The 24,384-nt window shown below is 39.2% G+C and overlaps 1 protein-coding gene across 1 annotated transcript in view; it reads left to right on the top strand.

The window, feature by feature from the left end:
- clstn2 (calsyntenin 2) overlaps positions 1–19,504 on the top strand; it is a 112,545-nt gene extending 93,041 nt beyond the window's left edge. Inside the window, exons 10-18 of the mRNA XM_026373798.1 lie at positions 8,843–9,005; positions 13,683–13,849; positions 14,065–14,213; positions 16,306–16,511; positions 16,715–16,882; positions 17,176–17,321; positions 17,565–17,685; positions 17,804–17,994; positions 18,198–19,504. Coding sequence (XP_026229583.1) covers positions 8,843–9,005; positions 13,683–13,849; positions 14,065–14,213; positions 16,306–16,511; positions 16,715–16,882; positions 17,176–17,321; positions 17,565–17,685; positions 17,804–17,994; positions 18,198–18,401 — 1,515 coding nt within the window. The 3' untranslated portion in view covers positions 18,402–19,504. The remainder of the gene's footprint in view (positions 1–8,842; positions 9,006–13,682; positions 13,850–14,064; positions 14,214–16,305; positions 16,512–16,714; positions 16,883–17,175; positions 17,322–17,564; positions 17,686–17,803; positions 17,995–18,197) is intronic.
- The last annotated feature ends 4,880 nt before the right edge of the window (positions 19,505–24,384 follow it).

The raw sequence follows: 24,384 nt of genomic DNA, 5'->3' as shown, positions 1-24,384 counted from the left end.
TAAACATGTTTAGGAGCTGGATTGAATTATTGACAAAAGGCTGCTGCCAAAGGAGATTCTCTGTCTATGTTGTGTTATTGTTGAATCTTTGTGCAAAATGGTTACTCTACAAAAAAAATCATTACTCTTTGAATCTGAAGAGTGACATCAAAACCCGATGTGTGTCATGAAGGAGGACATGGTGTTTTAGTTCAAAAAGACGTGAGCATGGTGAGTGTGTAAACCCTGTACTTGTACAATACAATGTTGGTTTTATTTTCGCTATAGAAGGGTTTAGTGGAAACATTATGGTCGTTCTTAAACCTGTTATCAGCTTTTATCAGAAAAAAGTTACTCTTGCACTCTTACACTTGCAGCTGCAAGCGTGTTGTGAGCAGCAGACTTTTTTTTAAGTAAATAGACATGTGTCTCATGTCAAGTCACACAGGTTTAATTATTAACACGTGATAATGAGGTTACATCTTGGCCTATGTATTAGTACAATTTAAATCTATGAGAGAGAGACCAGAAATTTCAATCAATGTAAGTATGTAAACTAATGTATGAGTCATATACAGTCATTTTGATTATATCATAGCAGATTAGTACTTAGTTCTGTGGTGTTTTCCATTACTCTGATTGAGAATCATTGAATAAACAGAGACTAGCGACTTAGTTACTAATTGGGTGTTAAACTGAAGAATTTAATCTTCATAATATAACAAATTTTTACACATTTCCTTTTTATCAACACTTTTGTTATATATCGTGATACAGTACTTATCAATTTAATTACATATTCAGCTTTTCTTGTACAGCAATAACTAAGGACGTGACCCAGTGGTGAACGAGGACAAACTCACAGAGCAGGCGCTGTTGAGAAAAGAGTGTAGTAGAAGGAGATGAGGTGACTGTGTTGTGTCACGACTGCTTCTTAGTGTCCTTGTTCCTCCAGCACTTAGAAAGGACACTCAGTGGCTTCTACGGCAACTCCATTTAGCTCTATTGATTTTGCAATTTTCACCCCACGAGGGGAGGGGGAGGAGAGAGGGATGAAAGGGAGCTGGCAAAGAAAGAGGGAGAGAGAAAGAGCGAGTTCAGTTTTCCATGTTGATCACACTGAAGGAATGTCACATCAGGCAGAAACACGCATCCACAGGAACAGACTGTTTTTGTGAGTGTATATGTGGTCACGGCCACACACACACCCACACACACACACACACACACATCCAGACTGTATCTATTTTCCTCCCAACTCTTTTTCAGCCTTTGTAATGGACTAGAAGATGGATCACTCCTCTTCCTGCTCATTATTCTCTCGTCCTGTGCAGAGAGAGCCCATCGGTACAACCTCGCTGTCCAAAAGCTTTTCACTCACAGTCACAAAGTCCTACACAAATAAACATTATGTCCTATAAGCCAGAGATGGTGGGAATGTGTTGAAGTCCCAAATGAAAAGGAAGTGGACAAAGAAGAAGTACCCTCTCTCTTATTGGGCATAGCTGCAGTGCAGGTTTGAATGTTTTTGAATGAGTTTTCCCCATTTTACTGGATGTGTCAGGGATCAAAATCCCTGCATACGTGGTGTTATAAAATCACGGCAGGGTTAACAGAAGAGTGAGAGGTGAGACATATAGCCAATCTTTTTGTCAACTGAGGCCTGAGATGTAAAAAAAGATTAAAAGAGCCAAAGATTTATTTGTGTTGGCAGGTGTTTCACATCAGTTCAAAATAACTTTACACAAAATCATGTGTTGTGAATCACAGATAAACCTTCCATTCGCACCAATTAGACTGCTCAAAACGAACCCGTTATTTATCATTTAGTCAGTGTGTGTCAGTTTGATTATAGGCCCTGGTGGTATAGTACAAAATCACCTCACTGCTTGTCTTTACAGCATCTACAGTTATCTGACTTACCTACCATGCTTGTTATGCCATAGCATGTTCTCTGTCCTGTGTTGATTAGAAGCCTGCCTTTGTTTCTCTGGAGATTAATTGGATGTTGTTGACAGTGTGTGTGTGTGTGTGTGTGTGTGTGTGTGTGTGTGTGTGTGTGTGTGTGTGTGTGTGTGTGTGTGTGTGTGTGTCTGTCTGTCTTTTGTAGATACCGGGAGAGATTGAAGAGCCTATTCAGGGAGTGATTTAGTTCAGTCTCGAACACAAAAGACTAACTGTTAAGTGCTTCAGTTCAGTTTGAAGTTATTTGCAATTTACCCAACATTGTTCAGCATGTTTACAACACAGTTAGGGGTATCGCAGTCTTCGCTGGAAAGGGTGTTTGAAGGGTGAAGCAAAAAGCATCAGGAATGATACTGACAGAGAGATGTGAAAAAAGATTTTGCAATAGTCCGATGAGCATTTACTGTTTACAGCGTATGAAATGTATGTGGGAGACTGGGGTTTGAATCCCAGCTGTGGCCTACCTCCACTAGGGGCAAGACCCTCTTACGCTTACCCTGCCTACCCTTGTAAGTCACTTTGAATAAAAGCATCTGCTAAATGTAAATCAGATCCTCAATGAGTGAGAAGCATATTTAAGGTGCTGTTGTTTAGCTTCTTATTTCAGATGGTTACTGCTCTCACAGAAAATGTTGACTGTCCAAGTTTGCTGCATCTGAATGGAACAACACTGTGCTGCCTGTAGGTTTAACAAAACAAAGGTGCCGATCCATGAAGAATTTTAAACAGATCATGTACTGTACAGTATGCATATACACTTCTGCAGCTAGTGATGATAGGTAAGGCCTAATAAGTCAACAATTATAAAAAGAAAATCTAACTATTTGGTTATCATCACCAGGTTGATTATAGCTAATCTTTTTAGAGATACCTGGTATTTTTTATCCACTTCCCCTTTTCCTCTATGCATGAACGTACAGAACTGCAGCATACATTTTTATATGTATTTCAGGGCAAGCTAAGTGCATGTCACTTGTGTAAACAGTAAAGGACAGTAAAGGTCTTAATACAGAGCCTCAGGATCAGATAAGCAATCTCCAAAGCGAATGCTTTGACTGTGGTTATGCAAATAAAAATCTCCTTGAAGTAACACATTTGGTTGTATGAAAGACTCAAACTAATTCATCATTTCTTCCAGCATCATATATTCTCAGACACGGATGTGTTTGTTTACTTTTCAGAGTTAATATTTACTATGAATCACTGTAATTTAGCAAGGACTCGGAATTCAATATGAAAAATGCTAAAACAACACAACCTGGCAATGATGAGACATGCAGCTTCCCTTTTCTGTGACAGCAGAACAGAAACAGAGAAAATATTGAGCTTTGCCTCTAGCATACACATTTTGAGTGTTTATTTCATTTCTAGCTTCTATTTTTCAAATGACCTCATTTGAGAGCTTCCTTGTACTTTGTCTCCTTTAGGCGCTTCCTGTGTTGCTGCAATGTAGAGCTGTTGCATCTCTCAAAATGTTAATGTCTTTCCAGTGTGTATGTGCTGTGTGTGCACGTCCTGATGAAGTTGAGTGACCAAAATGTTATTTCGGTGTCACTGTGGTCAAGACATTTTGGTTGGACTGTACTAAATATGGTTTTAGAGATAAGGTTAGGATGGTAAAGGTTAGTGGTTAGACATTTAGTTGGGATGGTTATGGGCATGGTTAGGGATTGAGAGTACATTATGTCATAGAGTGTACATATGTGCACGTATGCAGGATGTGGGATACTTAATGCTATCTATGGACCACACAATAGACATGTTGAGTGCACTAAAAGTGCCACATAGGAATTCAATCATTATCCTAATGTCCTGATAGCTTGTCTCTCTCGTCTTTTTCTTTCCTCAACTTTCACTCTGACGATATCTCCGTCTCTGTCTCTGACTACTCATCTGTTCTCCTTCTTCTACAACTGCCTTTACTGTTGTCTAAAGAGGGCTTGTTACGCTATCCCTAAAGGTACAGGTTAAATAATTCACTGATATTATATTGTTCCATTAACCATTAAGATTTATTAAAAAATCAAGAAGAGACAGACAGACAGACAAAAAGGCTTAAAAAAATTCTCCACCAAAACATAAATTCAAGTGGAAGGCTTATTTTTTCATTGATATCAGTTAATCTTAGGCCTCACAACTTGCTTTGTTTGGCTTTCTGAGTTGTGCCACTGACATGAATCAGATTTTGCAGCGAGGTTTTTTATTTAACAGCATATTCAAAACCATCTGAAAGCACTGTAGACCTTTATACAATTTTTAGATTACGTTTAGATAAATTTAGTTTCCAACTAGTTAGAAATTCGGTCATCCTTTATTTTGTCATTGTGACATGTTTAGTACAGCTGAGAGTACAAAGATACCACTGTCATACATGGTCTGTATGATAGTGAACTGCATCTTATATTCAATCTAATAATATTCAGTTGTACAACAAGATGTTTTAAGCATACTGTTGAGTATGTTAGCAAAGCTCTTTTCCTTTCTTTACTGTCTGTGCTGTTTTCATGTCTTTTTCCCATATACACTAAGGGAGTGGGCAAAATATAAAATGCCGAAAAAAAAGAAGAAGGAAAAGGAGGGGAGGAAGACTACGAGGCATGGAAACGGACAGATGATGATACAATAAAAGAAGAGTAGTGCTAAATACAAAACATCAAATTTACTGGAATTTAAATGAATGTTGTGAATGCTAACCCATCAGTAGGTTTGGAGAGAACACCTGCCAAAATAATATTGTCAAGGGGAAATTCATGCACTAATCATTAAACACTTCACATCACCAAAATAGTCCTGGCCTGAGGTTCAAATGTAAAAGCCAGATTAATGGGCCAAAGAATCATTCCTGTTGGCAGCTGTAAAACAGATTTGAATCATTATCTATGGTTTGTATCCATATAGAAGTCCCTCCCATCCCCGAGCTCCCCACTGCATGACTGTAAAATTGACCCTGTTAAAGTGCTGCTCAGTAGCCAGCAGAATGTCCTCATTATTACTTCCTGTCAGCAGATTTAAACTGCCCCATTGCAATCTGCAAATAAGGGGCTGTGTTTGTTTTAGCAAGATGCACAATAAGCCAATCTGACTTATTACCTGATTCATAAAACCTCTGCTTGGCATAGAAATATCATTTTGGACTTTGCTCTCCTTTTTAGCAGTTGGTTTGATGCTGAGCAGGCAATGTCTAATTGTTTTGCCGACAATCCTTTGGGTGACAACCTAAATTCAGCCCTCAGACTGTATAGTATTTTCTGGGTCCAGCTGGCTCCTAACATCCTCCTTTCATGCCCACATATAGGAAGTAATTGTCTCTCGTAAATACACCGTGGCAGATTTCCACAAGATAGACGGGCTTATCTCTGGTGTTTTATTCTCGACAATAAAAACACTGCTATAGCATGGTGATATCCTCAGTCAATAGCGTCTGCAAGCTGAATCTCCATAAGAAGCCTCTCCTTCCACTACAGTAACAGAGGAACGATCAGAAACTCTGAGGACACCAGTTGTAAAGCCACTGACCTTATCCAATAGAGCTAGAAGTAATAGAGCTAGTAATCTTCAAGATGAAGGAGCGATTTCCCCAAATGATTTGTGCTGGAACAAAGCAATTAAATATGTCCAAAATGAAGAATAAAACACGTATTTTAAAAATATCTAGAAGGGGCATGAACTTAGTGTCGCTCCATCACCATCTGTTTGTGTCTCTGTCTGTCGTGGGACTGCTCTGCTAACTGTGTTCACCCTGAGCAGGTCTGGAACCTGCTTTGGGACGAGCTCATTACAGTGTTTCGCCATTCATGAACAATCAGTTCATGTTCCCTCTGACTAATGTATATAAAGCTTAGTACCTTACTATTCATACCATAACATTTTATTATGCTGATTTCTGCCTTATCCAGTGGAAGTGAAAAATCCTTGTAAGGGTTTCACGCATGCAGTCACTCTGCATTTTTAAACAAGCACACGTTGTTTCATGCCCTCTGTTCCTGCCATTCACTTCAGCACCCACTCCATCAATTATTACACTGAAAGACAGAGAGGAAGAATAGTAGAGCACTACAAAATAGATTAAGAGAGAAACAATCAGCCTCACTGTGTGGGAGAAATAATGTAACGCAGCTTGTTGCAGTCGGATTTCAATAAGGCCTGAACTCTATTTTTGGCCAGATTTCCCAAAGGAGCAACTTAGCTCTGTGGATCGCAGTGTTGGCCTATCAGTCTACAGATTTAAGACTTACTATACGCTAATGTTAGCATAATAACAAAGAATAATGAACATGAACAACATCAGGGATTCAGACCAGTGATTTCTTGGCAAAATATTAACGTCTAAATAGGTCTTTGCACTTGTCAGGTTCATGTCCTCTGCACAACATTGCTGTCTGGAAACAAAAGGCTGTTTATAAGTGAAAAGCATCAGTCTGTCACTGCTGAACCATCAGTGAGACCTCTCCTCTGGAAAAGCCACTGCTGCTCACGTAACATCGGGTTCAGCAGTCAGAACGTCTCATGTAAAGTTTGTTCATATCATGTCAGTAAATCAAGCTGATCAGCCTTAAGTTCTGAATCAGCTGCTGTTAATGTGTAAATACATTTTACTTTACTAAGGATGATTTGTATTAAATTGTATCTACAGGTTTATTTGCAGTTTGTGACTGTCTGCCACTCAACTTCCTGCTCAACTTTCATAAGTAGATATAAAGATAAGCGAAAGGACTAAGTAAATAACCAAGGAGGTGGTGAACACACGAGGCTCAATGGAGAGATTTGCTGTTTTCTTTTCTTAAATTATTATATACTATATTTTATAAACTCAACATAACCAATAATTTAGGAATCTTAAGTGTAAACGAGTCACCTACACAAACAGCGCACATAATTGTAACGACATTTGCACTCACCTCCACAGACTCCTGGGATATTTCAGGACAGTACACGAAGCTAAAACAGAACAAGTTACAGTATTTTAGCTCACTTGTAAAGTGTGAAACTCTACAGGACTCATTATGTTCTTAATCAAACATCTCTAGGGATTTCTTGGTGTTTTAGCATATTACAGTAGGTCTACAGTAGGCGTCAACCCCATTTGTTCATACAGCATCTTGAATAAACTACCAATATATGTGTGTATGTGTTTAGCTGTGTGGTCACTAAGCCATAGACAGAAATATAACAATCTATCTGAATGTTGTTTCCCCTCCTGCTGATTTTGTTATTGCATCTAAAATTAACATAAATTCTCCCTTTCAATGTAAATAAATTGCGTATTGTTAATTCAACAAAATCCTTCACAGCAGGCTGATTGCAGCGAAACAGATGCTATGATCATAACAGGAGAAAGAATAAGAACACTCACAGTTTAAGTGACTCGCTGATACCAAATGAGCGTGAGCACTCCCTGCGCTCCTCTGATTTGAGCTTGCAGACTATTCTCAGGTCATATCGTACAACAAAAGGAGATTATGCTTTTGCTGTATGAGCCCCACAGTTAGGAGATGCACACCCACAGGATCACAGGACATCTGTATCAGCGTCTGCTTTTAAATCAGGTCTTAAAATAATATATATCTCTATAGGAGAGCATTCTTATAACACACTTCTAACACAACATCTCTCATCATCTTCTGTTTTTTACATTTAACTGGGATGTTGTTGTTTGCAGGCCTGTGGTATGTGTCATTCATCCTTTAAACTGGTAGGATAGGCGAAATCTAAAATCTAAATCTAATCTAAAACATATTTAATACTACATGAAGCTTTGCAGTGTCTGACCTAAGATTCGTTCAGATTACTGTCTGGGGGACTGCAGTCCAGTTGACCCAGTCAGTCAACAGGATATGTTTCTGAATAAAGCGGCTGGGTTTGTCAGTAGGGAGCTTCATTCATAGAGGAAGTTCACTATATCTAAATCTAAAGTGATCATGAATGGATTTATAACTTGTTTCCACCGACCCCAAGTGGCCAAAACATTTGTTTTTTGTGGTTTAACGCTCACATAGCCAGTTCAGTAGCGCACACTCATCATGTGAACATTAGCAAGTTGTCTTTTTCAACAACCACTGAACTAAATGGACTTAAATTCAAACCTCAAACTGTTGCTGAACTGTGCTTCATTATTCGAGAGAAAAACCACAAAGAACTGAAAGAGACACTGTCTATGGGTTGACCAACAGAAAATTAATTGTCCTTTATGTTTTCAGTTTAATAATTTCAGTTTCAAGAAAATAAAAACATGTCCCTTTCTGCTCTTTCTGGCTCCTCAGCTTGTGGTGAAGGCCAGGTAAGTAAAGCAGCAAATATGTAATGACATATTCCAGGTATGGGGCGTGAGGTGTGTTTGTTGGTGGCGGGCAGCGAGGCAGGGGGAAGGAGACGAAACAGGATGTGTCCTTACAAGTCCTCCAACTAATCAAAGGATGTTTGTTATGGTTGATAAAAGTTGCGAGGCACTCGAGTCCTCCACAGCCATGTTTGTCACTCATCGTGTGCCTTTAATGAACAGCTCATTAGAAAGAAAGCTCATTAGCTATGAGATGACAGGGAGCAAATGATCCACAGATGAGGAGGAGAGGAATGGGCTGCTTCTCTTCGACTGAAGGTAGAACGGCGAGAAACGTTTAAGGATGTGCTTCTGGTTTGAGCTGCATCATTGGGATAAACATCATCATCTCCACAACAGCAGTCTTATAAACATAATCCTCCACTAAAAAACGCTGCTAATCTCAATAACACCTCCCCAAAAAAAGAGGTGTAGCTGCCGCGTAATATATTTTACAGCTGCTCTATTTTTGTATATGTGCAAACCAGGAATATTCTACTGCTCGAATGCATAATAGATGAACATATATAACAGAAAGTGCTGTGGCTTAACAACAGGCTGACGTTTCTCCCCCTTTTGCAGATCTGTGACAAGGAATGGCACTATTATGTGATCAACGTGGAGTTTCCAGCAGTGACACTATTTGTGGATGGGGTGACCTATGAACCCTACCTGGTGACGGATGACTGGCCAATCCACACCTCAAAGATTGATACACAGCTGACGGTGGGCGCCTGCTGGCAAGGTCAGTGTGTGTATTTGTGTCTAAAAATAAACAGCAGCTTCAACTACAGTATATGCAGAAATGTATTCAAGGCATTAAAGAAGCTGAAATGAGACAGGGTTAGTTCTTTTCCACTGTGTTGTTGGGATTGTTTACAGCTATGCTATAATATGACAGTTGTTTTATATGCACCAGCCTTTTCAGCTTGAGGTTATGGCATTTATTTATTTGCTGCACATAAAATCAGTAAATCAGTTATTTATAGGCCTTTTCTATCAGTACAAGAGTAGTATCATCTACTGTTTATCACCTCATTGAAAAGCTATATAATTTCTTTATGATGCCACATTGGGAGCAGTTACAATAGTTTTATTTTTGTTAATGCTTGTATAAAAAAGCCAAATAAAGAAACTGAATATATTTTAGAGGAATATTACCGTGACACTTTATTACTGTATATAAATCAACTTATCTTCTTCAGGGGCAGTTTTCTTCAAATATAAAACTGATCATCATCATCAGAATAAACAAAATTTTCAGCAACTAAAATAAGACTGTTAAGCATTAAAATCAACTCTGCAAAGCAAAAAATTTATATTTTGGCAGAGAAAGACAATAGGGTTCATATTAGTGAGCAAACATTGCCTAGAAATGTGTTCTGAAGAAGATCTGTCCAAATATCCCACATGCATCAGTCAAAAACAGTTAACAACAGCTTCCTTCAATATGCCAAAAGGAGTGAGCCTGACAACATGTTGCAAACACAGAGAAGTTGCATCAACAAAGTGGTACAGCAGCCAAAAGATGTCGAAAATTGCATTTGAGGCACAAACACAGAGAGAGAGAAATCAGTGTTAAGATAAATAAAGACTAAATTAAGATTTATGCCTCAGAGCTGTGAGTACTTCTTTGAAAATGGAGCGGCACGAGCTGAGTGGGTATCAAACACGAAATTCTGCGTGTCAGTTCCAGCGGCAGGCAATAAGAGCGGGTAGCGATCACATTGGAATGAATAAGTGCTACCCAGCTGCCATGTTTAGGAGTTGAATAATTATACAGAAGTGCTTCACAGGAGGGAATGTGAGACAGTACTGATCCGTTCTGTAGCTTGACTAAATCACGCTCATAACACTCGCCAGCATCATACAAAGCTTTAGTCCTGATGGCATTCTGGTCGCTGTTTAAATTTCTTTTCATCCTGTGCCTGATTGCAATTTTCCTTTTGTCGTCATCATTTTCTTCCTTGCTTCATACACCCCTCTCTTTCTGCCTCTTTCCATGAATCTTTGATTGTGAGAAAAAGCCCTGAAGGAAGGATTAGCCAGAGTGAATGGAGGACAACTTTGCCAGCTATTACATCCCAATGAAGCCGCTTTAAGCTTCACTAAGCCGCAACTGATAACTTTGCAGGCCATTAGTGAGCAAGATTGCCTTTCAGAGTCTCGTATTTCTCCATCCTCTTTTCCCCACAATCAACAACGTAATGATGAGGCGTGTGGAATGAAAGACATTCACACTGTACTTTCACTGCCCTGAAAGCAAAAAGAAGACGTGTTGTCATCATACAAGGTTAACAAGAAAATGTTTTTTTGTTGTTGTTGTTTGTTTGTTTGTTTGTTTTTTAGCAGTTTTGTGTAGCACTAAGCTGTTCTTGACTTTCAATGGCAAATGCTTGTTTGTGATCTGAGTTCATTTGCATCAGGAAAGTGGGCGTGAACTCTCAAAGCAACCCTCACAGTATACAAGTAACTGAAGAAGAAGCACAATGCAGGCTTCAAAAAAGAGCGTGGGGTGATTTCATGTAGGAAATAAAAGGCATCAATCAACATGTGGTGTAAAAAGCGTGCTTTTAGTACACAGTGATATAAGAAGAGTCATATTTGATGAACCAGTGCACGGCTACAAGCATAAACAGTGTTTGTTTTGTTAAAACGAAATCCACTGCGACTTTCTCATTTTTATTATAGCAGGAAAGACAAAGGTATTGCTAATAATGTTAATTCTATCCTTTAGGGTATGCCAGCAATGCGTGTCAACCAGCAAATAGACTACATCCAAATACAATGTTATTCCTATTGAGAAAGTTCAGCAGGAAACTGGATTTAACTCAAGCTAAGATTTAAACTTTAAAATACTGATGGACTGATGCTTTGTCACGAGGCACATGGACTTAGTTTAAAAGAAAAGTTTGTCTCTCTAGACCTCACGATTAATAACCTGCGCTGCTGTGTGAGTAAATGTGTTTACAAGTAAGAAAATAGGAAAGTGAAATTCAGGGACCATTACCTGAGAATGCAAGGGAACCACAATGAAAGATGATAAGATTTCCACTGACAGACCGTACAGCTTTTAGCCAAATAGTGAGACAGATTTTTTAATGTTTTTATTTACGCTCATTTTCACAGCCTCAGGCCAAGAACTGAAAAAATGCAGCTTCCAGTAGCACAGATGTCCGATTTAGACTACAGGGCATATTAAGTTATTAGTAATTATTTGGTTGTTTGGAGCTACAGTGGGATTTTTTTAATTCTTAAAATCAAAATAGTAATTAAAGGGATGATGCTTTAATGTAATTTTGGAGTTATTTAATACAAACCAGAACTGCTTACTAAACTGATTTGCTTATGCAGATAAATTATGTAGGGTAGATCGAGTTCTATTCTCAAATTTTATTTTATATTGATTGATTTATGCATCTGTAAAAATATGTTTAGACAGGCAGTGCAGCAGATTCAGTGTACGTGTCATATTTGGTATGTTTGGTGTGTTAAAAACAAAGTGCTCCCTCACAGCAACCACAGCATCAAACACAGTATCCTTTACTGCAAAAGAGGCGACATTACAGAATATTTTCTTGTGACAAATGTGGACATAAAATAGCTTTTGAAGGTTGCTACCAGAGGCTGCCACATCTTGTTCCTGATGTAGTACTATATCATAGTGCTCTATAAAAATGCAACCACAGCAATTTTGTATTTGGCAACTGAAATAGCTCAAAACAGTGCAACAGTGTTCTACTTTCTTCAATGTACTGTGGTAATATACTCTGACAAAACTATTCTCCATATGTTTGCAAATTGCCAAAATACTTTAAGAGGCAACCTTTTGAACTTTTGCTGCTGTCTTTAACTGCATTAAAGATGCAGTACAACTATTTGACACGCTGTAAAGGTGAATAAGGAGACGACATGCTTTTACGGCAGCAGTCCTGCTGCTTTGTGGTGCAGCTAAACTCTAAGCACTGAAATGTTGTTTGAATGTATTTCTAGCCTCTGTTTAAGCTTATACCAGCAGCTAGCCTCATAAATTTTAAAGAAGTTTAGCACATAACATACTGTATATTGAAGGCCGAACAGTTGTTAAACATGGAATATATATTAGCATAGTGCTGTGATACCTCTGCACCTGCTCAGTGCTGTTTAGTCGCTGCACCTCACACTAACACAGTCACAAAGTGGGTTGAGCCTCTCATATAAAGGAGACGGAGAATCACAAACAAAATACCAATAATGTATATGAGAAAACAATGAGTGTGTGATGCAATTTTTAATACACAGCTAGTTATTAAACAGACTTTGCATGCTACAGCACTTTTTTATATAACACTCAATTAAGTCTCCTGCTGTACATCTTGCTGAACGCAGTTGTTCAGTGCAGTATGTCTTCTGTCAGCTCTACGTGTATAAGATGCCTCCAGCCCCGTACAGGCTGGCTGGAGGCTGCTGTTCAGAATAGCATCTGCTGTTACTGTGAACAAGCCTCGCTGCACAGAATAGTTAGATTCCAGCAGAATCTCCTGTGCCGTGTCGAGTGACTTCGTAACAGCAAAACTGGGTGTTCAGACGCTTCAAGAAGTCAATACAGTGTTTTCCTTCATGTGCTAGTCACTATCAGGACGCCTGACCTGCACTGGATCCACACACAGAAGTAATTTCTGTTAACTTGACTAGACTCTCACACTTTCTCTGAAGAGATGACATTGCACGACAGGGCAGAGCTTAACTGTGCTACAGAAAAATCTAGCTGTCTGAAAAAAAATAGCCATTTAAGAAGGTGTCAGAGCTTGAATAAGTTTGTGACCCCGTCTATTGAGTTGCCACCTGATTCCTCACACTGTGATTGTGTTGGCTTGAACAAGAAGTTCTGTTCATTTTTTATGACATGATGTCAATTTCATTTGTACATTTGTACATTCTCCAAGAGAGAAATGTAAGTACAAGAAAAAAGGTGGATGCCACAGGTTCTCTTAAACTACTGGTACACTGTAGTTAAGTATAAAACTGTATGTACCAGTGTTTCCTTCAAGGGGCCCACTATCTATGTCAAGGCAACTCAAGTAGATGTATTTTCTGTTAGAATCAGTGTCAGTGGCCTACCTCCACTGTAAACCTGAGGAAAAATAACCACTAAATTCTTCATAGCTTCCCATCCATTGGGCCTTGTAAACTTTTCTGAAGCACATTCACAGATGTTATTTTCAACAAACTGAGTGTGTTTCCCTTGGAAAGATACATAATACATGTTGTTGTTTCATTTAGCCAATCTGTTTCTATCCAATTGTCCCTTTTTTAAACCTTCTCTTCTCTTCTCTTCTCTTCTCTTCTCTTCTCTTCTCTTCTCTTCTCTTCTCTTCTCTTCTCTTCTCTTCTCTTCTCTTCTCTTCTCTTCTCTTCTCTTCTCTTCTCTTCTCTTCATTAGGTGGTGAGATAGCGACCCCCAGGTTCACCCAGTATTTCCATGGCAGTCTTTCAGGTCTGACAATCCGACCAGGTCGCATTGAAACTCAGAAGGTTATCTCCTGTTTGCAGGCCTGCAAAGAAGGCCTTGACATTAACTCTCTTGAGAGCCTTGCTAAAGATATCAAGGTGCGTGAAAGAAAAATAGATGGAGTTATCAATAAATAACACACACACATTTTCAGCTTAATCTTTTTAGTCTAGTATATGTTAACCATGTTAACATTGCTGGAAGACGTTTATGTGCTATTTCTAGGCAGGAAAGGCTGATGTTTTTGATGCTCTTCTTTCACACACGTCTTTACACAATAAACTGCTAAGTGTTTGTATCTGTGCGTGTCCAGTTCCATTTTAACCCTGCCCAGTCTGTGCTGGTGGTGGAAGGAGAGGACGTGGACAGCATCAATACAGCCATGACCAAGGTCTCCTACATCAATTCTCGGCAGTTCCCTACTCCAGGCCTCCGACGGCTACACATTACCACCACCGTACAGTGAGTGCACATACTACTGTATATTTCTAAGTGTAATCTAGGAGAGGCAGCACATTTTTGTTGCCCTCTTGACATTTTATCTCCATTTACACCCAGGAATTATAAAACTATACTGCAATGGCAACAATAAATTGACTCTCCCAATAACATGTCTGTGCTTATATAGCTGGATTTCTTATTATCCTCTTAATCCACATTAGATTTAGGTAAATTAAATCAATCCTCACCAGATTATATTTTCATATGCAAGGTATATACTATATACTGTATATAATAAGGCAAATTAAAATTTAAATACTGAATTTAGTTTCAATAAGTCACTACATTTGTATCTTATTTTTGAATATGCAGAGTACTGCCGAAGTGTCTGTTGCATTGTGTTTTCTGGTTCTTCACCATGTGTCCATCCATCTATCCATTTGTTCCGTTTTTGTGAACATGATATCTTGGGAAAACCTTAAGGGATTGTTTTTTGTTTTTTGTTTTCAGATTTTGCACAGTTGTCCACTTTAACTCCAGAAAGAAATGATAAGATTTTGGTGCTCAAAGGTCAACGTTACTGTGACCTTGTGTATCCACTACTACTCAACACTACATCGCAGAAATTACCTCTGGCACAAATGTCCACTTGGACTGGCTGGAAAATGAGTCTGTTCACACATGTAAGCTGGAACTTGACTGGTTGGTGGACTCATACACCTCAGTTAGTCTGACTTAGTACGTGACAAGTTTGAAAGTAGTGGCGCCCCAGTTTTGATATGGACTCCCCTGCAGCTTTCATGGTTGAATTGGTCCTCCTCAAAGCCCCAATGTGCGGAGCATTCAATGCAGCATGCGTGTAGCTGTGTGTGTGTGTGTGTGTGTGTGTGTGTGTGTGTGTGTGTGTGTGTGTGTGTGTGTGTGCACTTCATGTGTCTCCCCTCATCTCCAAACTGTTCATTTGTTGAGCTGCAAACACAGGCAACTTAGACGTGTGCTGTTCGGTAAAGAGAAGCGAGTTTGAGGAGCACTGGAACAGATTTTCTCACTTTATGCAACAGTTCTCAGCAGCTGATCTAGAGACGACTGCTTCAGTGATAACTCGCACATCAGGGTCGGTGGATTTTACACTGAAAACCAGCCTGGGTTAATATAGAATTAACATCTATCTGTGTGTGTATTACGCTTATTTTAGAATGTGTGACAACTGATATGAGGAGTCATTGCACAAACCTCAAACTTTAACCTTATGCTCAAAGTTATTACAACGTTTTTTTAAACTGAACTGTAACTGGTTTGCCTTTTGTGACTGTTGTTACTAGTCCCTGTAAAACCAGTTCCTGTTATACATTGTTCAGAATAAATAGGGATGCAGCGGAAGTACCAAATTTAAATAATTTGTGGATCCATTAAGATGTCATTATTAGTACATTTTTTTACATTAGTCTAAACAAGACATTTAATAAAAACAATTTAAATGGTTGAAGGATTTTTTTTAATTTCCTGATAACAACATAGAGCTTTGGGAGCTAGTACATGATTTTCACATTTTCCACACTCAAAAAAACTCAACTCAAACACAAGAAACTGCATCAAATGAATCGGTGTCCATCTGTGTATTTTTAAAAGCAGCTGGTTTGTGCTGAACCGGGGCTTTAAACGATTAATATAGCTTGTTCTGGCATCATAAGAAACCACATAAGTGGTAATGAATTATCAACTTCCATTTAACAAGAACAAACAAAGTGGGGGAAAAGTCAGCTGCTACTTAAGTCACATTTTTTCCAGTAATTCTAAATTAACACACATTTTTACGCCAATGTTCGAAGCACTTTGGTTATTTTGCATGATGCATGTTTTTATTTATTTAATTATTTGTTATTATATTTGTTGCTAGTCATGAATGATTTAGAGAAGAGAATACTATTGTAGCTGAAAGTTAATGCAAGCAGTGAATCAAAGAGCTGTATTTCCTAGTAATGTTTTGTATTTTATCAACATTATATGGGTCAGAATATGTCGTAAAAAGCTACAGATAAGTCAAATATGCAGAAACACTGGAGCCGTCCCGTCTTCTAACCTCTCGTCTCCTCTTCTTTTATCTGTGTGTCAGGTGTTACGGAGAGGACACGTGTCTCTCCATCCCAGACATCAAGGCGGTTGTTATGGTGCTGCCGCCCAGTGAACTGAGAATCACCATTGCAGGATCTAATCGACTCGTCAGGCCCGCCAGTGACCTGCGGGGCCCACCGGGTGTGGCACCCTTCAAAGAGCTTCACATCACAAGCACCGTAATGAAAGGGGACAGCTTCGGTGGATGTGAGTAGAGGAGAGGCTGCCTGGGCTGTTAGGATGTTCTCATGCTATACCAGCTTTCTAGAAATATTTAGGGTAATGTTATAATTCATGTGTTTGCAGTTGACTTCCTACTGGATCAGTAACAAACGTTGTGCCTTTATGTGTGCAAGGTGTTTGGTATTCCATAATATTAAATCTCTTTGAACACACAACAAATATTTCAGCCCGCAGACCTGGTGTGATGGAGGTGATGCATAATCTGGACTACTGTGACATCCTGGTAATTGGGGAGGAACTGGATCCTGAGCGAGAGAGTCTGGAGATTCATCACAGTGCCTTGCTGGGAAAACACCTGGATGCTACCAACTCCACCTCGGGAATATCAATATATGGTAGGTATGGGTCATACTAATGGGACGTGGGGTGCTGAAGCTCGGTTGTACTGTAGACAGAGAGACCGTGCCTGCAAATATTAAGGAAGGTCTGTAAAAAAAAAATGTTGCAACATTCAGCCTCTATGCATATGACTGAAATAGACTTCACCCATTACACATAGTGCAGCTATGTTCACTTGTAAGTTAAATGTACTGTGCAGATGTATTGATGACACCGACGTGTAGTTATTGTAGCAGTTAGTGTAATGTGTACTCCAGTTAGTGTAATGTGTACTCCTGTGTACTACAAGGTGTGGACTCCATGGCTCACTATGAGCAGGCAGTGAGACAAGTGCGCTATAGGAACTGGCAGCCTGACCTGCTGAGTGAGAGAAAGTTCAGACTCACCTGCTCCGAGCTCAATGGACGTTACACCAGCAACGAGTTCAATTTGGAGGTTGTATTTCAACGTTATTCATCCCTCTCCCTCTCCACTGTCCAGCATTAACTTCCTTCTTTTGTCTATTTACTTTTATATTCTAAGATAAAAGTGAGTTCTCTGTTCAGTTAGTTTTTATTTTTCTTTCTCCATTTTTCATACCTCCCTTTTCTTATTTCTACTTGTTTGTCTTTGTGCTCACACACGTTGTCATCTACCTTCTTTTCTGTAAGTATAATGGCTCGTTGTCCTCCGCTGTAGGTCAGTGTTCTCCATCACTCTGTGCACGTGGAACATGTCAATCACATGGCAGCTCAGCCTCAGTACATGAGACCTGTCCATCACCCTCTCATGATACACAGTGTCAACTCGCACATGTCAGGTAAGACACAAGCACAACTTAAATACCTTATTCACATATGTCAAATCTGTTCACCTGGCCACAGGTGGACGAGTCATATCAAGGTAAAAGAAAAAGATTTTCTCTTCTCGTCCTCCAGGAGCAGCACCTCCAGCAGCCACAGTAGTTATTGTGGTTTGTATCGCCGCCCTGGTGGTGATCGTCGTGATCGGTGTGTACAGGATCCATGCCACACATCAAGAGGGGTCCCGAGAAGATGAGGAAGAGGTCAAAGATCCTGAAGTGGACTGGAACAACTCAGCTCTCACCATCACTGTCAATCCGATGGAGGTAATGTGTGACTTGTTTACATTTTGGTGCATTTTTCGGGGGAGTGGTTTGTTGAAGTTGAGTTTATAGAAGATAATAATTTTCTTCAACTATCTGCATGCTTATGTTTTCTCTCCATTAAAGTGATCTTACAAATGTGCATGTTGCCGCAGTCCATGAACTAGATTTGAGACCTTAACTAAATCTTGCACGCTGTTCTCTAGAACATAAGAGGACCTCAGGCTCTGGATGAAGAGGTAAAAGAAGGAGACCATGCAGAGGAGGAGGAAGAAGAGGAGGAACGTGTGGCTGGAATGACAAGTGCCGAGTCAGATAACAGTGATGAAGATGAAGACGAAGACGAAGGGGTGAAAGAAAGGGTGCTGAAGGGGAAACTTGAGTGGGACAGTTCGTCTATAACATACTGACCACACAGAACCACTTTAACATACGGTCGACCCACGTCCACTCTACATGTTTGTCTCTCGGGCACTCTCTCTGCCACACAAACAAACATATGCATCATGCACACATGCTTACCACAAGCATGTACAAACACAACGAACAAAATCCCCGGCAAAATTATTGGAGTCTGTTGCTGGAGACGAGGCTTTGAATTTTTCCACCTAGTCATTTTTAACAAAACATCTCCCCCTACTGGACAAAGTCAGAGCTACAGAATGAGCCGCCGTCTCGCAGAGCTGGAAAACATCACGTGTGTGTACATTATTATTCACATCACTTCAACAAATGAAGCAGAGAAAATATATCAATCAAGCACAGTCTTCTCGTTATGTGTGCAGAATTATGTGGGGGTTTTGCTGATAAAATTCAATCCAAAACAATCATAAACCACATCTTAAACATGGAGACACAAATATAAACACAAGAAATAATGTGACCTCTTCGGCTCACATTTACTATCTGCAATTACGTGTGTCATCAGATTACTTTTGTACTGTTTCATTTTTTAACCCATTGTCTGCAAGATGGTGTCTTCTTAATAGATTTAACAGCAAGATATATATCTATATGCATACAAATTAGATCCCATAGTCTTTTTAACTATAATTCCTCTCACCTATACAGTAGGTCTAACATAGCTGTATTGTCACTCTGTGTGTATCCTCTGTTCTCGCATTTAACTCAAACTAGACTCTTTTCTGTCCTTAAGGTCTGTGCGATCAGAACCGCGTGACAGTGCTGTGGTTTTGTGGCCTGACACTAAAGAGAAACATGTTATCTCTTATAAAATGATATTCCACATGTGTCCTGATTTATACAAAATAAAGGAGAAGCATTCGCTGTGTAATATCCGGCACCTTTGGTTTCTCAAAAGGATTTTCAAGTTCAAAGTATCACTCTGCCCTCGTCTGATAAACTGATTGACAAAGTTGAGTTTATTGCTAAAATACCCTGGAAGCCGAGTCAAAGACTTCACATTATAGACCTCTGTAAACTATCTGTGTGAAACTGGACTCATCTGATTTGTCTCACGTAGAAAACCCTGATTACGTCATCTTAGCTCTTTTCTTGTTTTCAAATGAAGAGTCACAGTGAAACTTTGCTGAGTGATTGATTTACAGTGATCGGTTACCGTTGTTAATCGAATCCACAGTCTTGCACAACTTCACCACAGCTACAAGCAGAAGTCAGTATCACTGCTGTTGATTCCCTCTTATACCATCATTGGAACAGATTAGGTGAATAAACAGACAAATTCTAATCCCATTCATTTCATTGATCAGATTTAAATGAGCTAAAACTAACTCCCATTTCACCTTTCACGTGTTCATGTCGGGACAGTGAGCTCTCTAAACGTCTCTCGTTCACCTCTCCCTCCCTCTGTTGCCCTTTAAGGACCTGTGATCGTGACGTCATCAGTGTGAAACAACTGCCATGTTTCCCTCGTCCCCTTTTGTCATATTGTGTTTCTGAACGATTGAAGAGAAAAAAAGAGATTCTTTTACATATAAAAAAACAAACCCTGTAAAAATGTTCAAGACAGTTATTTTATATATATATATATCTGTTTCTTTTTCTTTTTGTAAACAAAAATGGTTGGGATTCCTCTCTCTTTAGTGGTCATCCCACTGCTTTCTGTATATTGACCAATAAAGACTTGTTTTAAACTCTGCTCTGCTCCCCTACTTGTACTGTGTGTGTGTGTGTGTGTGTTTGTGTGTGTGTGTGTGTGTGTGTGTGTGTGTGTGTGTGTGTGTGTGTGTGTGTGTGTGTGTGTGAGTGTGTTTGTGCTGCCTGAATCCATTACACGTTGGAGCAGGGTGACTGGGTTTTCATTTGTTTACATAATAAGATTAGACAGAGGGGGGTATGATACACATGACATCACTCAATTTATTCAGTGTTTATATTCTGGGCTAAAAGGAGGCTGATACATAATTGGATTTTCACCATAGTTCACGAAGAATGCTTGTTTGAAGCCATAGTGTTCGGCACAGCACCTGTTTAAGGACAAAAAGTACAAGTGTTTGTAGTTTGGAGCTCAGCATCAGCTGCAACGTAAATGACAAACAATATGAAAATAAAAGCTTCAAAGCAGCAAAACATTGTCATTTCTAGTGCATATGCATATGAAATAAGCTGTGTAAACAGCATTATCCAAACTGAAGGTTACCCTCTTAAAGTGTCTAAAATAACTACTAGAATAAGTCTGAGGGACTTTTATACAGTAAGATGATTAAAGGGTTTTCTCTGAGTGATCTCATTTTTGCTTTTGCTTTTTTAATTCCTAGATAGTTCCCTGTCTCCATGTAGGCCTCCGCACTGCTTCAAATGTTAGGAGGAAAGTGCTCTTTAGTACATGACTAAGATAAAGAAAATAAAACAGTCATGCTGGGAAATGCAAGTGTTAAATATAAAGTCAGTGAGTAAAGACGGAAAGTTCATCTTGAGATTATACTTATATCAGTTTACATTTGAAGAGAGATTCAAATTAGTTATGCTGAACTTCCAGCATAAAGAATATGGCTGAGGAACGAGGGTAAAAGAAATGCTCGAGCAATGTGTGCAGTGATTCTTACTTTCAGGTGATAAATGAGTGAATGAGGAATATTATATTACATCTCTGCAACTAGAGCCCACTGAGATCTAAAACAGCATGTTTGGAGAAGGTGGACTGAAAGTAAACATTTGTAATGTTATAATTCAAAGTGAAATATATTTCAAGAGAGTAAAAGGACATTAAGTGGCACATGGGGAAGTAGCTACTCAGTGTAATTAAGCAGAGACGTGTTGTAAATCAACTGCAGCAGCAGTGGAGCATTGCTGACATCTGCTGGTAAAAGGTTAAATAAAACTTTTATTGACAGTTACTTAAAAAACAAAACAGCCAAATTAAAATCTCATTATTTTATTCATTTATTTATTAGGCAAATGTTCCCAACTTTTAGGCCATTTGATGATACATTACCCCAGATTATTGAATTCACACCAAACAACACCGTTTTTAGTCCTGGCACTTTTCTGTCTGCGTTACGTTATTGATATTTCATTTAAAGTCCCAGGACAGGAGTGTAAACGCATGCAGTTAATGCCATGAAGCTTTTAATTGACTGGCCTCATCTATTAAATATCCAGAGCCTGTGAGGGTGAAGTGTTGCAGCTCTGCTGACTGTTTACTTGCACGCCCAGCAGCTCCCGGAGGATGGAGAAAACCTGCTAATGAGAAGCTTTTTAACTGAGGAGCTGCACATGTTCAATAAGTCTCTGATGGCCCTCACACTGGGGTCCTCACTAATCGACTGATTGACTTTGTTCACCTGTTAACCAGCATTTAGTGTTTGTCCTTCTGTAGGTTGTAGATTTGTCATTTCTTTTTTCTCTCTCTCTGTGTTTCTACTGCACTCGATGTGAAAGGACCTATTCCCACCTCTCCACCTTCCTCAGCTGCAGTCACCTGCACGGTGTTTGTTTGTTTTTGTTTACATACTCCTGGCATCAAGCTGTTTTCTGCTGCGTCCTGTAAGTGTTGTGGAAACTAGTCTTAACTACCTGCTGAGAGCTGCTGAGTGTGTCCACTCGGTTCCTCTTGTGGCTGACACCGTTGACTCAACTACACAGGTATCAGCTGAGCCTGTTTGTGCGCAGGTCTGTTACCTGAGGATTTCCAAAGTCTCCATTAGAGTTAAATGCCAGATATTGTCTATTATTGTCTAACATTTCATGCACCAAATGAAATATAAAAGGTAAAAAGGTTAAGTGTAATGAAAATAATTGTTTTTATGCAGCACTATACAGTACAGTGTTTTTATTTCAGGCCAAATTTCACCAGTAAGCATTAAATATTATCTGCTGCTTGATAATTACTCTAACGACATACCAACTTATTCACACAGAAAATACTTAATGTTGCATGTTCACGAATTTGTCACTTTAAAAAGACAAAAAAAGGAAAAATAAACTATGAAATATCAAAAAAGCAAAGGCTGAATTATAGACGTTCAACTTTTAGTGGAGGTCATTGTCTCTTTAGGCTCCTTTAAGTGAATTCCACAAATTCCACATAGTTTGTTACAATTTTAATGCTGATTCAGTTAATTATTCAGATATTTTTAAGACATATCCACATTTTGCTGGTTCCACCTTCTCATTTTGTGCTTTGCTGTGTTTAATGAACTGCCTCAGACAATAGTTTGTTGTAACTAGTATTAATTACTTTGATTCCACTGATCAATTCTGACAAATGTGAAATCATTACACAAAAACAAAAACTGCATTTGCACTTGCATCGGCACAAACTCTGTGCACTGAGATGGCAGCTCGAGCCAAAACAGCCCGAGCAGTCGCAGATGGTCACAGTCAAAATAGTTTTATGTGACGAGTGCGTTGGCTCGCTCGAGCACGCTGGCAGCTCATCGTGTTTGTTTCTCGCAGCACTTTGGTTCAGTGAGTCACTTTTTCTATCAAAGCTGATGACAGAGAGGAAAAACATCGAAGAACATCGCTGATGTTTCGGTTGCGTCTCTAAATCATATAGAGAAGCTGTTGTAGGACTGATGGTGATGTTCAGATGTTTAATTTAGTTTTCAGCTATTTCATACAGTTAATGGATGTTTAAGTAGTTTAATGGTGCACACATGATGGAAACCTTAACTGTGTACATTCTTATTTTACTATATATAGATAGAATTTTCTCCTATCTGTACTCTAATTTGCTGACACTTTAAATACTCTACTTTTTATTCCTTTACATTTTTACAGCTATAATTTCTGATAATTGCTGAATTATCAATAAATTAAAATACCAGTCGTGTATAAAATAGTTACAATTGGCTTCATTTCAACATAAAAATGTGTGTAAGTCAATATAAAGTATCTAAAGTCTAAAAGAACATATTTTACTAAGAAACCAACAGTGATCATCTCCTTATTTAGTTCAGTGATCATATTATAAAGAAAGAACTGTGGATTCAGTTTGATATAGTAGATGTAGATAAACGTAGGCCTGCATAGTGATTAAGAAAGTAAGAAAAGTTTGGCACTGGACTGATTAAACGGAAACATGTAGACATGTTCAAATAAACCTTTGTTGAGCAATGGGCCAAGTTCACTCCCTCACATTTTATTTACATCTTCAATCTGCCCCTCAATAAGCTGGTTTATTGCCACGTGTTGTCACACTTAAAACTCAGCTATGAATCACCTGGGTGCAGCTCCGGCCTCCTTTACATTTTTCATCCCAATCTGTGACTAGGAAGATAAATTGAGCTGTTGATGACGAGACTGTGTTTGCACATAAACTTGGTGTCGGGTAAGGAGACACAGAGGATGTGATCTATCTGAGGCAGGGCTGTAACACAGGAGCATCATTACACGGTCTGTCTCTTATTGATTTCCCAAGCATCACTCTCCTGTGTGTTTAGATAGTGCGCTGGACTCGATGATCCTTCAGTAATGGTCTGATCCCACAGTATGCAGTGGAAATACGATACCAGTGGCCCGCACCAGCTCTCATTAACGTCTGCATTCTGACTCTGGTGCCCTCCACTTTTTCCTTTTAGACTGAGTACATCTCTGTGGCTGAGGGTGAGCTGTATTTACAGCAGCAGGAGCAGATAAGAAGTGCATTAGCTGTTTATTTAGTGAAGTGGAAACTACACACTTTACAATTGGGAGACCTCAGAGCCAAATACTTTATGGCCCAATTTTCTTAAGCAAGGCCTCCTTCAATAGATTAAACGCTCCCTCAGACACAATTAAAGAGTGTCGGTCCCAGCTGAACTATCCGGCTCTTTCCGCATCATAGTGCAGCACTGGCTGTTTATTTATGCTAGATGTATTTTGAATGAGTTGACTATTTTAATAAGCATTCCTAAAAAATAATCACCCGTGTTGTGCTTGGACACTGAATGAGTCTGGAAAGGGTGAAGGGAAAGAAACGGACACACA

This window comes from Anabas testudineus, chromosome 17 (assembly GCF_900324465.2).
Source record: "Anabas testudineus chromosome 17, fAnaTes1.2, whole genome shotgun sequence".
NCBI lineage: Eukaryota > Metazoa > Chordata > Actinopteri > Anabantiformes > Anabantidae > Anabas > Anabas testudineus.
The sequence above is the reverse complement of the archived record's forward strand: the minus strand, read 5'-3'. Positions and strand labels throughout refer to the sequence as shown.